The following is a 14,309-nucleotide window of genomic DNA, read 5'->3' on the forward strand; positions in this document are numbered from 1 at the left end:
CCCGCTTCAGTGCGGCCGTTGCGGCCTCTTCGGCCACGCGACGGTGACGTGTTCGCGCGACCCTCGCTGCCTGCAGTGCGCCGGCAGACATCCAACGAACTCCTGCACGGTGGACAGGCGTCGCTGTCTTCACTGCGGGGGCCCGCACGCCGCCACGGAACCGCGCTGTCCCCAGTGGCAGCTTGAGAGGAGGGTCGCTGCCACTCTCGCGAGCTCCAAGCCGCGCATCACGCGTAAACAAGCGCTGGAGCTCGCGCGGAGCAGCGGCGCAGCAGTGATTGATTCCTCCAAGCAACGACCCGCCGGCCAGCGGGCCACGGAGTCGAGGCCACTTTCATCGCGCCGGCAGCCGGGGCTCTCCTACTCTGCGGCCCTCACCGGCGGCACACAAGCGGACAGCAGCATCAGCGGCGGCGTGGGTGAACCGCCCGTCACCGACAACAACCCGGTGCAGCCCCCTGGAGCGACGGCGCCGGTTACAAGCGTGCTCGTGCTGACGGCGCTTGCCTCGGCACTTCGTTCCCTCCTCGAGCTGGCCCCCGCCGACTCGCCAGCGCGTCACATGTGTGTGGCGGCATTGGCAATGCATGACGCCCTGGTTCAGCATGGCTAGTACGCCCAGGGAACAACGGCCGCGCATCGTTCAGTGGAACGTGCGTTCGATGCGCTGCCGTCATCCCGAGCTCGCGGGTGGGGCTCTCATCGACGGGTGCGACGTTCTTGCTCTGCAAGAAACGTACGTGCGCGCGGGGGAGCTCAACCTGCCGGGCTTTGTGGCGTACCACAGTGCCACTAGCTGCCAGCAGGCGTCATGCACGGCCAGCCCGTGTGTTGACCCCTCCCACCCCGGCCGGCCGATCGCGTGCCTCTGTTTACGTGCGCGCTGGCCTCGCCCAGGCCGAGGTGAACGTGTGCGACCTGCCTTGCGCGAATGTGGAGTGCGTGGCTGTGACCGTGCGCGTCGGCGCCACCGACACATGTGTTGCCAGTGTCTACGTGCGGTCTGGTAGGCGCTGGGACACTGAGTTCGTGTGCCGCCTGTCTGACCGTGTTGGGGGGGACCTCGTGGTGTGCGGGGATTTTAACTCGCACCACACGGCATGGGGCTCCAATCACATCGACTGCAGTGGCGGCGGCTTGTTGGACAGTGTGCTCCGTGCTGGCCTACTCATCGCCAACACCGGAGCGGTGACCTTCGTGCGCCGTGGCTGTGCGGGGAGTGCAATCGACCTCACGCATGGTGTCGGACCGGTGCCACTACGCCTGGCGCCGCAACCCCGACACGGGGAGGTCGGACCACTTCCCCATCTTCCTCGTGCCTCGCGCCACCGCCGACCTCCCGACGAGGTCCTACAGTGTTGTGAATTGGCCGCGTTTCCGGGAACTGTGTGCTGCAGTGCCAGTCTCGGAGTGCGGCCTTTTTCGGCACATCGCCGAGTGTGCGCGCGCGGCCACGACTCGCTGTGTGGTGCCGGCTGGAACACCCGTGCCGGACATCAAGCAGTTAAACCTGCGAGCTGCGCACCGAAGGGCACAGCGCAAAGCCGTGCGCACCGACAAGCGGGAGCACTGGACTGTTTACAACCGCTTGGACGCCGTCTGCCGTCGCCATGCACGGCAGCGCCGCAGTGCGAGCTGGTCCAGCCTGTGCTGCTCGCTTGACGACCCGCGCGCGCGCTCGCGCCCGTGGCGCATCCTGGGTGCGGTCCTCCGGCCCCGTGTGCCGCGCTGCCCCGCACTCTCCATCGCGGTGGCACGCGGCATCACCAACGCGCAGCTCGCCGAGCTGCTCGCGGCCACCTTCTGCACTCAAACCGCGGCTTCAACCAGACCGACGGGGATCCTCCAGCCGCACCACCACCCCCGGCGCGAGCTCACGGCCCCCCAGCGCTATTTCCCGGCGGATGGCACCCTGGAAGAGATCTCCGCACTGTGCACGGCTGATTTCACCATCGGCGAGCTGCGCACGGTGCTGGCGTCACGGAGGCGTCGCTCGGCACCCGGCTCCGACGGCGTCACTCACCAGATGCTGCGGAATTTCGACAGCGACCAGCTCCACCACCTACTGGACGCTTACAACGCCGTCTGGAGATCGGGCGTCATCCCGAGGGAGTGGAGCGAGGCGGTGGTAGTGCCGTTGCTCAAGAACGGCAAGCCACCGCACGACCCTGCCTCGTATCGACGGTGTCGCTGACGTCTGCCGCGGGCAAGGTCCTCGAGGCCATGGCTCTTCGGCGCCTCGAGTGGATCGCAGCGGTTCTCGACATCCTGGCTGCCGAGCAGAGCGGGTTCCGCCGTCTCCGTGCCTCTGCCGACTCCCTGGCTGACGTCGTCACGACGCTCGAGGAGGCCAAGCACCGCGGTGACGCTAGCTACCTCGTCCTCCTCGACGTCATGAGCGCCTTCGATCAGCTGCCGCACGCCACGATTCTCGACGCTCTGTGTGCCATGGGGGTCTCCGGGAGGTTGCTCGCGTATGTGGGGGCCTTCCTCAGTGGCCGTACGATGCGTGTGCGCGTGGGGGGAGCGCTCAGTCAGCCGCGCGCCGTCTCGACTGGTGTGCCGCAGGGCAGTGTACTGAGCCCCTTCCTCTTCAATCTCGCGCTCGCGCGCATCGGCGACTACATCCCTCAGCTGCCGGAGTACGAGGTCCGTGTCGCGGTGTACGCGGACGACATCGCGCTGTTCGCCAGTGGTCCCACCGCCAGGGGCAGTGTTGTGCGCGGGTGTGTACAGTCGGCACTCGACGCAGTCGACGAGTACGTGCGCGGCATCGGCCTCACTCTGTCGGCGGCAAAGACCGAGGCGATGCTCGTCCATCCACGCTACGGGGCCCACCGATCGGCGCCGTGTTTCTCCCTTCGCGGTGAGAGCCTCCCGTGGCGGATGAAAGTGCGCTATCTCGGCCTCATCGTGGACCACCGGCTCAAGTGGCAGCCGGCAGTGGCTGCCCTGCGCAAGGGAACCAAACGGATGGCGAGTGCCGCGCGCACCCTCTTGGCCCGCGGTCAGGGCTGCTCCCCCACCTTGGCACTGCGACTCTACAATTCGGTGGCCTCGGCGAGATTACTGTACGGCCTGCCGCTCGCTGACCTCAGCCCAGCGAAGTGGGAGGCACTGGACACGGATCACCGAGCCGTTGTTCGACAACTCCTGTGCCTCCCACACACGTCACCAGTGGGCGCCACACTCGCCGAGGCTGGCGAGACCCCTATCTCCCTGCGCGCCGTGGGTAGGGCGCTGGGCCACGTTGAGCGACTGCATCGTTCGTCACACGGGCAGCAGCTGATTGACAGGCTGATTGGTTTCGGTCCCTGCCCAACTCCGGCATGGGGCGCCGCGTCGTCGAGTTCGCCAGCCTTGTCGGCGCGGGACCGTCGTGTGCGTGGCTGCCGCCCCCTCCGCATCGCCGCCGCCGTCTCGACATTCGCATAACCGTGCCTGGGGTCCGGGGAAAGCGCAACACCGCCGCCTGCGCCCTGCGACAGGAGACGGCCCGCGGTGATCGAGGAGCAGCTCGCCGGCCGCGTGCTGGTGTACACTGACGGCTCTGTGCTCCGGGACGGCGCGGCTTCGGCGGCGTGCGTTGCCCCCGAGCTCTCAGCGCAGTTCCAGTGCCGTGTCCTGTGTGCGGTGTCGTCAACGCATGCCGAGCTGGCCGCCATTGACCTGGCTGCCGAGCTGCTGCTCCAGCTTCCTGTTCAGCGAGCGGCCGTCCTGACGGACTCACGAGCGGCGCTCTCCATTCTGGCCGGAGAGGATCACGGCCCCACGCTCGCTCGCCGGCTCCGGTGCAAGCTTGACGGCGTTTGCGAGCGGGGATGCGACCTCGTGTTCCAGTGGGTGCCTTCTCACATTGGCCTGCAGGGAAACGAGGAAGCAGACCGGCTCGCAAAGGAGGCCCATTCCTCGTCGGTCCCGTTGTCGCGGTTCGTGACGCGGTTTGACGTCGCCCGCCACTCCGTGGCCGGCTATCTGAGGACGCAGCACCCCGACCCTCGCGTCGCCGGCGGCATTCCCCCCAGGTTGCTGCCCCCGCAGAGGCCTGAGCCGGCGAGACCGCGCTCTCATCCTGCGACTCCGCATCGGCTGCGCCCGGACGGCCGAAAGGTTGCACCGGCTGACGGGTGAGGGCTCGCCGTCCTGTGAAGAGTGCGTCGACATCGAGACGGTTAAGCACGCCCTCCTCCAGTGCCCCGCGCGTGCATCGGAGCGCGACGCACTTGTCGCGGCATACCGTCGCCTCGGGTTGCCCGCGGACACCACACAGCAACTCCTGTTCCCAGCCACACACCCCTCCATTGCCAGACACGCCTTCGCGTCGTTACTTGTTTACTTGGAGGATGCCGACCTGCGCTCTCGGCTGTGAGTCGAGCCGCCTTCACCTCCTGGCCTTGCTGCTCGTTTTTTTTTTCTCTCTTCTCCCCTCTCCCCCACTTTCTCACTAGCCTGTCACTATATGTCCCTCACCCCCTTCCCTGTACAGCGCTGTTGAGGTGCCCTCCCCCGAGAGGTAGTTACGGCGCTGTACTTTTCTCTTCTCTTCCTTTTAAAATCACTCACACACACACTTTTCTTGAGTGATCGCACCCGCGCGCTTATTTCAAAAAACGAAATACTACACGCGTGTAGTATTTCCAGATAGTAATAACCAGATTGAAGGAACTAAATGTATTTGACGCCATGAAGACAATCAAGAGCGTTGTCGGTTTGTGGTAAAGGGTAAACCTTCTTTTTAGTGATTCGGTTTAGGTGGCGATAATCAACGCAGAAACGCCACGTGCCATCTTTCTTTTTGACGAGCACGACCGGCGACGCCCACGGACTCGACGAGGACTCAACCACGGCCTCTAGATAAAAAAACAGGTGCGGCCTGCCTGCGTCGGGCGCGCTGCTATGGGAGCGAGCGTGACGGCCGTAGTTGCATTGTCGGCCGCTTGGCTGGGCCGAACGGCGCTAGCTGAGGGGGATGGAACGCATCGGCTTACACGCGCGACGGCGTTCCAAGCGCGTTCCTGACGCATTTGCTATGCCGATGCCAGACAACAGCCCCCGGCCTGTGGCGCCGCGGCGGATCACACCGTTTTCGATGCACGCGGCAGGCCGCACCTTTTTATTGCGACAGCAATTATATGGACACTTCAACCGGATTTCTGCCGTCGCCGTGAGGTTCCCTATAGATCAAATCTTCGCCGCGCGCCGTTTGCCCGAGCGGAAGCGTGCGGGGACGCGCGCTATCACGGAGAGCCAACGCACTCAATCTCCCACGCGCAATCAGGGAAGCGGGAAGCCAGCGCCGGAGGGAGCGGGGGGGGGGGGGGGGGGGGGCACTTCTACTCTGCCAACAACCGCGCTCGTCACTCGCTCGCACCGTCGCTTATCTCCACACGGCTCTGACCTTTATGCGCCGTGCATTCGCCGCTCAGTTTCCGTTGAAGCGATAGACCGCACGTACCTTCGCCCGCTGCTGCGGCGTATGCGCTTGCTGCCAGCGTTTTGACAGTCGTTGTCTGCAGTCATTCAGTGTGATCTATTCATGTTTGTTTGTGCGCGCTCACACCACGCTTGTTCAATCAGTTAGTAATAGTCGGGCCACATTTTCCAACGCACGTTACACATGCACTGCTGCCCGGGTCGGCAGTGCAGCGCTACAGGTGTGTCCCTTCGCACGCGCTGCCCACGGGAAGCGCTTCTCATCAACACCACCGTTTCACACGCGCCTTCTCGTGGTCATCGAGTCTCTCTTCATGTCGGTCTACTTACGCCGCAGCACACCTGCTTACTTAATCAGCTCATGTTTGCTACAATTCATATTGCTACCAAAGCCGCTCACCTTACTTCGTATGACATTGCTGTGTTGCTATCGCATTCATTGCTTCGCCCTTAGGGCGAAACTGAATGCGAATGTGCCGTCGAGGTTCATGACATGCTGCGGGTAATCTGGAGGATCTGGAGACGCGTCGGCTGCAAAAGCAGTGACGTGGTCACCTGTCACCGACCGGTGCGTGGCCACCGTTACGCCTTCAGGTAACACTTGCTTCGTCAAGCCAAAATTGATAATGGGGAGGCACGTTCGATTAGCGCCAAGGGTTACGACGGAGTGTGGCACAGAGATGTTCGCGTGCCAGGAGGACATGAAGAATGGGTGCGACGACATAGTCACGATCAGGCGCAGTTGCTGTTGAGGCCAATTTGAGGAAGGTTAAGGCTTTTGGAGGTAAGCGAACAAACGCTGTAGTGCAGAGGGTGTTCGGTTGTTCGGGGCGAACGTCTGAAAGAATAGGAAACTCGAGGCACAGCGTACTGGCGTAAAATTCGATGAGGGCGGAATGCGTCGTCCGAAAATAGAGCCCGAAGATCAGGTCATTAGGGCAACTGCTCAGTACGGTGAACAGGACTGGGACTTGGCGGCCAGCAATTCCTATGCGAGCAGTGCACATACCACTGACGGCAAGTGTACCGCCATTGGCGACGCGTACGGCTCGAGTGATGGCGGGCATTAAAACTTTCTAAAGCGATGACATAGGTTAGCGCTCATTATGGACACTTGGGCTTCAGTATCAACCAAAGCCGTCAACGGAACACCATCTACGTTTACTTCAATTAGGTTTGTGTTCGTGGGGAGCCTCGACGGAGCTATCTGGACAGGACGAACGTGATGCACCACTACCTCCAAAAGCTGCATGGCCTAGTTTTCGGTCCGGCGGGTTGGCGAGGAAAAGCGGTGAGGTTGGGGTGACGGGGAGCGACGGCGTTGAGGCGACGGCGATCGCACGGAGGAGCGCCAGTCAGGGGCATCAGAAATAGGGTACAGACGGCGAGGTGAATAACGGCGAGCGTCAGCGTAGGGGTGAGGAGCCGGGAATGAGCTCCAGTATGGTGGCATCCAGGGAGTGCGGCAGTGGCGGGATGCATAAACCCCTTGATGTTGAAAGTAGCGACACTCTCCTCCGCGCGCGCGCTTTCCTCCTCAATTCTCCTCGCCCGCCGGCTGCGCGCGCTGCGCGCGCTGCGCACGGCACGCTATTGCGCCTGGGCTCCCGCGGACGGGCCGCAGAATTCGATGGAGGCGCATTATTTTGGGCCAGTTGCGCGCCCCAGTGGCGTAGAATATTTTGCAAAATGGTGATAACAGCATGGAGAATGCTGAAGGCAACGTTTATGAGGAGGTTGGTTTCATCTTAAAGCCGTATGAATGACACACACACAGATGTAAAAGGAGCTTTGAGGCGAGTTCCATACTCCAGTTATTTTTTCTGCCACATGATACGCTGCTTTACTTTTTGCTTATGATCTAGTATTGCTTGTGGCAGATCGCTCTATGTTTCGCAGTTTTTTCTTGTATGTGCGCGCATGTGCACCGCAGGTATTATATTCAGTATGCCTTCTTATAATGAATTACTGGTGAGAGCATCGTCCCTCCATGTGTTTGTCTAAATGTCAAAGTAGCTTTTGCGCTGTGGTTTCTGCATTGAATAGGACGGTTGCGCAATTTCAGTGCGATGAAGCGGTGCCGGCAGCCACTCATCACCCACAATAACAGAATCTGAGGAAAGGTATTTACATATTATTCTTTAGGCGTCGGTGTCAATGAAGCTTAAGAAATACTCGGTATACCTATGGGAGGAGGTATTCTATATTTTAGGCAAAAGAAACGCCTCTGGAAAAGGTATTTTGATAGTTCACACCAACATACCGTTAAATTATGTAGCAGGATAGTTATAATTGTCATTTTGATTAGCGGGGGGCCATATTTCCGACGTATTGTAGATTGCGGGCAAGCATGCGGTGGCGGCAGGCTCAGCATAAAGGATCATAGTGTCGTTGGCTGCGTCGTTAAGCAACCGAGATCAATATTGCTGAAAATATTAGAGGTGGGACAACGAGCAAGCAGCAGCAATCACTTACTACTGTCAGTTCGAGGTTCATGTCGCTGTCGAGGGGGCTTTCTGTGCTTCACGGCAGGTCGATGGGAAAAAATTGTTGGAACTGCATTGGGCTTCAGCTTTTTTTTCCCCAAGTTCTTGTAGTATGCGCGGCTCAAATTGGTCTTCAGTGAAATGTAGCTAGCTGTATCTTCGGGTATATTTGTACAGTGGAAAGCAGAATCTATAGCGCTGCATTTCCGATTGAATAAGATTTGATGACGTGCGAGGTGATGGAGTCCCAGCAGAATATTCAGCATTCTGAGGAGAACCCCATTTTTATGCAACGTACAAATTGTCGCAGCAAAAACGCTAATGAGCAGGCCGGTAGAATTGAAAAAATGCAGCATTAGGGGATGCTTTGATACGAGCAATAAGAAAGGCGCCTTACCTCGCAAACAACACTGTTCCTTGTCGGAACAAAATTCTTCCGGCCAATGTTGTGCAGCCACTGCTTCTTGCGCAAGCCATCACGCTTTCCTTGCGGTATCGTAAAAACTGCATAGCCATCATCACGCTTCTTGCTGCAGTTATATGCGCAGCAGCACGGCATAGCGCCAGCAGACAGTGCACGAAACAGCGTGCAATGTTAGCGTGCGCCGTTCTCTATACGCCGAGCCAGCCGAGCTGAGGCGCAAAATGGCGCGAACGAAAAAGCAAAACACAAGCAAAACGCAAGCTCCGCTCGTTTCCAAGGGCAACGGCAGGGAGACCAATCATCGTGCAGGAAAACGGGTGCAAAACCGTCTGCCGCGGAGGGGACTCGCGAGGGGCGAGGAGGAGGTAGGGAGGTTGCGCGCCGGCGGCAGAGTACAAAGAGTGGCGCTACTTTCCTACATCAAGAGACTTTAGGAATACATGACCAGCTCGGTGGCAACGAAAGCATATCGGTATGTCTTCTGGGGTTTGTCATTCAGCAGGATTGCCTGGTCTGCCAGCGAAATACTTGTCATTGCAGGTTGTGGCCATGGGAATGGGTGCCGAATCAGGTCGGAAGACAGAGCAGGCGGTAGGGATGCCAAGGGTTGCAATTTATTGCCGCAAAACTGCTTGAATAACGGAAATAGAATCGTCTATGGGTCGTAGGTAAAGTGGGGCCGGACTCGCCGGTTCAATCTCTCGGCGAACGATACGCGTGACGTTCTCTTGAAATGGTCGTGTGGCGGCAAGGGTGGAGCAAGAGGACGTGGCAGGTGTGTTTTGGTAGCCGGGAAAATTGTGGGACGACGCGGCGGCTTTTGGCTACCTCGAAGCGGCGGCATTCTTTGACGATGGCGTCGACAGGACGAACGTCGTTATAGACGAGCAAATTGAAGGCGTCGTCCGCGATTCCGTTTAGGATATGGCACACCTTGTCAACATCGGTCATGTGCTCGTCGACTTTCCGGCAAAGTGCGAGCGCTCCCCGTATGTAGGAGACATATGATTCGGTCGACGACTGGACACGGGTGGCAAGCTCTTTTCGCGCAGCCTGTTGGCGACCTGACGGGTTGTCCAATATGTCGCGAAGCCTCTCTTTGAAAATGTCCCAGCTGGAGAGTTCGGTCTCATGGGTGTGAAACCATACACACGGTCCAGGTAAAAGATCACATTGGCAAGCGTGATGGTAGGGTCCCAGTGGTGGCTTTGGCTAACACGCTCAAACATGCTTAGCCAGTCGTCGACGTCAACGCCATTTTGGGCGCGGAATGTCCCAGGATCACGGAGACTGGGAACCGTAACGTACGTTGTGGTTGGCGCAGCAGGTGTAGGTGGCGATGGGGTAGTTCCAGCGGAATCCATGGCTGAGAAGACGACGGTGTGGCCGCTTCGGAGCTCCATGGCGAGGACGGGGAACGTTCCACCTCCACCACAATGTTACGGGAAGGGCGAGTCAATTAGACGAGGAATTATTTACAGGTTATATTCACAACAGCGGTTGCAGCGCTGAGCGGTCGGGTTCACAGCGCGCACCGAGTTCTTTCTTTCTCCTCTTTTTTCGAGTGATGGCGCCTGCTCGCCTCGTTCAAACAACCAAATACAACTCGCGCGTAGCACTATTAAGGCGGTAAATACATTTCAATCTGCCCTGCAAGTGCAAAATGCACAGCTTACGCTTGGAACTCCCGGAGCAAGGTTGGTTTAGCTGCTCATACGACATAATTCTTAAGTGTAAACATACCAGCAAATGCACACGCATATCAAAAACAGTAAAAGTGGAGACCGAGCCAATAGCAACAACGCAGAATGACCCGGCCATTGTAATCCTACAACAGTAGCTGTTATATTTGATTCAGGTGCATAACTCACCGCTTGACCAGTCACCAAGTTCATACACATAAGCTAGCGCCCATTCACATTCGCACCGTTCTCGAAAACCGGACCACGAGACGCAAAATCAGACATAGATTCCCACCACTTTAACACATGAGCGAAAAGAGGTCAGTCTAATTCAATCCAAGACATTAATTCCCAATGCGTTTTCAGACAGTTCAAGATTACGCGCCAAACTCACCTCACGCAGCGTGCAGCGGTATACCTGCGGTGCACGTAACTTCAGTCGCTGCAGGTTACCTATGAGCGAAACACACTATCTAGTGCTCGCCTTAATATAACAAAAGTCCGCCGCCTGCAAGTTGACGCGTTTTGTTATGTAACTCCTTCGATAAACAGCGCTCCGCACACAGTAGACTGCTAAACTGAATAAATACAAACACATAAAACGCACGCTAAGCAAGCTCCGCATAGGCGCGGAATCACGGGCTGGTGAACAAACCATATTATGCGACCCCGCACCTCACTTATTGAACAGAACATGGTTCACTCAGCGTTTGCGATTTTCAAAGCGCTTACGGATAGCGGCAAGTGATAAAATCGCGTGCAGTCATCGCGAAAACTGGCTTTTTCGATTGGCATTGAATGGCTCAGCATGCATACCTATAGTCAGTTGGCAATCGCGGCGGTTAACCTTCGCGATCACTGCCTGGCGATAGCATGTCATATACGCAGAATGTGGCACTTGACTTAGAAATCACTTACCGTGAAGGATTTATACTTCATTCCAACGAACGATAAACGACTGTCCTGTTTTCACGGCGGCGAAAGATGGCTGACGCAAGATTTTTCGTCGATGGCGTTGGCGCCTGCCGCCTGCCCGCTGAACGGATCGTATTTCTCCGGTGCTGTGCTTTTCCGCGATGTTGTGCGGGCGCTCGGTGGGGCAACTCCGAAACAAAAAGTATTGCGCTGATCTCCGCACCAGTTTTCACTCTGGATGCCTGTTCTCTTACAAGAAAAAACGATGCGCTCTCTGCGCGCGTGAGCGATACATAGCCACGTTCCGGACCAGCCTTGTGCAGTTTAAGCAGCAGTATATGCTACGTTTTGCTCTCTGTTGCCGCAAGAGTGGAACGGGCATTCTACTCTCTCTCAGAAGGGGCAGTATAAATAACATTTCACCCACTCGCTGCGGATAGAGTGAACAACGCATTTCACTCCATCCTACATTTTGCAACATTAAAACAATGCCTTGAAGAGTAAATCGGCGCCTTCACTCCAGCGATACTCTCCCTAGTTTTTATAGTGCAGCTGTGGAAGAACACTACGACGAACGCGCGAGCACTGGCACGAGCGCTTCTCAGTGACCACGTCACGTGTGCCATCAGGCACACACTAAACAGAAAAACACCCAGATGGGCGTTTTTCACTTGTCCTCTAGCGCATTCCCATTTGTACATGTTTTTGCTCCCATAGAATGGGCGTACGATAAAACTCCCATTTAGGTGGGCATTCCTTCGGCATACTACGGGAGTACCGTAATATGCCCACTTTACCCCCATTTGACTGGGAGGTGTTGCAGGCCTCAATGGGAGTTTTATCATTTCCAAATGGGAGCATTTGCGATGAAATTAAGGCGGCATTTAGGGCGTTTTTTGGTATTAATTAGAGAATTTATGGATGCAATTAAAGGCGTTTTAGTTTACGTGGGGCGACCACGAAGCGAAATGCTTGGTGGCGATGGGTCACGCGCTTACACAGCACCCAACGGATCACCACAGGCCAAAATGTCGGACGCCGGACACCAAGGCTCAAGGGAACGGGGCCGTCCGAGGAGCTGCCGCCCGAGCGTGCGTTTGGCCCGCACTACCGACGCTTGTATCTATCGCCGGCGTCCGACACTTTAGCCTGCCGAATTCCGTCGGCCACTGCGTAAGCGCGGCGGCGTCCCGCCACGAAACATTTCGCCGCGTGCTCGCCACACGTGACACAATCGACGGCCCTGGGCATTGACGAAGTCACGCGCACACGTGGTCCAATGGAGAATGAACCCGTCGCTGCACTTCGACTTCCTTTTCCTTTCACTGATCGCAGAGCCCCTCTTGGCAAACCTTGTGCTGTCATGCAGTCGTCCTCGCGAAAATGCTAGTAATCGGCAGTGCCTCCGAGGTCAGCAGGGCCTTCTGAGAGCAGATGCTACTCGCTGAGAGGAAAAATACACGACACACACACACACACTAAAGAGAACAACATTTATTATACACCAAATGTAACAAATATAATAAAATATGTTCTTTCTGCCAAATCAAAAGCATTCCTTGTACCATTAAAAAGCTGTCTGGATTAAAAAAAACTACATCGTAAACATGCCAGTCAATACTATTGTACACGTCCTAACACAATAAAATTAGTGAACGCAAGAAAAGATAATTTAAGAAATCTTATTTCGTCCCATATTGAACCATAAATACAGAACCATTTGTTTGAACTGTTACTTTGGGCAGACATTCCACAATATTGCAGCCTATATATATGTTGAACTTGCATGACTAAGCCACCCAAAATTAACAGTGGACTGTAGAATGAGGCCGACCAGAGGTGGTATTTTGCATGAACTAGCACAAAACATACGATGATAAATACCTAAGTACTAAATTAAGAAATTGGGACTCATCACGCAATCGAGCTAAAACATTTGGTTTAGTGATTGCGTTGCATTTTTTAGCAGGTTACTAAAAATTAAAAATTTATAGTGTTTTATGAGCCAAAACCATCATATGATTCTCAGACACGCCGTCGTTGGAAGGGACTCAGGATTAAGTTGGGCCACCTGGGATTCTTTAATGTACGTTTAAATATAAGTACACAGGTGTTCTTGTATTTCGCTCCCATTGAAATGTGGCCGCCATGGCCGGGATTTGATCCTTGGTCTTTTTGTTTATGACTAGATTTGTGAAAGTTCCAAACAGGGTCCCCTATATACAGGGTGATCATTTTTAAGTTTTACACAATTCTTAAAAATAACCTGTTGCAGATATCATAATTCTAGTCCTTAGCTGTATTTGTCAGAGATGCGGACATTACTTTCACGACAAATCGTAGCACATATTCAGCTAATTAACAAAAATCCACTAATTATCTTTTGAATTAAATATTGCAATTTACGAATTGTAGCCGGTGAGTTTGCAAGGCATATCCACTTGGAATGAATTTCCATAATGACACCAGTTTGGAGATATATGCCATCAAACTTGCCCTAAAAATGCACTGTTTATCAACTTACATTTTTAACAAAATGCTATCTTCTCCATTGAAGCACAAAAGTAACTAGAACATTCATGTATTTCGTCCCACACTTTGGAAATAATATCTCGAAACTGGTGTCATCCTGGAAATCCATTTCAAGTAGATACGTCTTGCAAGCTCTCTGGCTACCATTTGTTAATTGCAATATGCGTTGTAAACTAATCAGTTAAGAAGTTAATTACTGAAGTTTTCATTAACTAATTGAATATGTGTTTCGATTTCTTGTGCTAGTAATCCGCCTCTTCAAATAGTCCCGCTGTCTGCCACAGGCAATTTTTAAAAATACCATAAAACTTAGAAACGATCACCCTGCGTATTTATTTTCTAATAGTGCATGAGTTGTGTTCTGCATGGACACTTTAGCATGGCTACCTTGTTTAGTTGAATATTGTGCAAGCAGTGGTTTTTCATCTACCCAGTGCAAAATATTAAGCCAGCATTGTAACATGTTGCAAATGGAGTCAACCTTCCCTGATCATATCCAACAGTAGCAACTTTAGATGAAATAAGTCGTGCTTTCTCATGTTCAAGTGCCTTGTTCTAAGATATTGTCACAGTATGTAATGTAACATATCGAACGTAACAATATCAAATCCTCCTCCTCACATTGGCCTCCCATCGTGTGATCCCCCAAGCTGAGGTTATTTGAAATTGCATTTAATTGCACTTGAAACAGCATATCGCTTTTATTTAAGAAGCACATCCTATTGCAGTCACCATCCAGATATAAAATACTTGTCTGCATCAAGCTGTGAGGCAGCAGCACATTTTCTGAGGAAAAAGCCTACTTTTTCTATTGAATTGGGCTGCGTACTCGGAACA

At 54.8% G+C, this 14,309-nt stretch overlaps 1 protein-coding gene across 1 annotated transcript; it reads left to right on the forward strand.

Annotated features, from left to right (window-relative positions):
* Positions 1-2,223: 2,223 nt before the first annotated feature.
* Positions 2,224-4,131, forward strand: LOC119440022 (uncharacterized). Its single transcript, XM_037704970.2, has 2 exons — positions 2,224-3,362; positions 3,489-4,131. Exons 1-2 carry the CDS (start codon positions 2,224-2,226, stop codon positions 4,129-4,131), a joined length of 1,782 nt encoding a protein of 593 aa, XP_037560898.2.
* Positions 4,132-14,309: the final 10,178 nt, after the last annotated feature.

This window comes from Dermacentor silvarum, chromosome 2 (assembly GCF_013339745.2).
Source record: "Dermacentor silvarum isolate Dsil-2018 chromosome 2, BIME_Dsil_1.4, whole genome shotgun sequence".
Taxonomy (NCBI): domain Eukaryota; kingdom Metazoa; phylum Arthropoda; class Arachnida; order Ixodida; family Ixodidae; genus Dermacentor; species Dermacentor silvarum.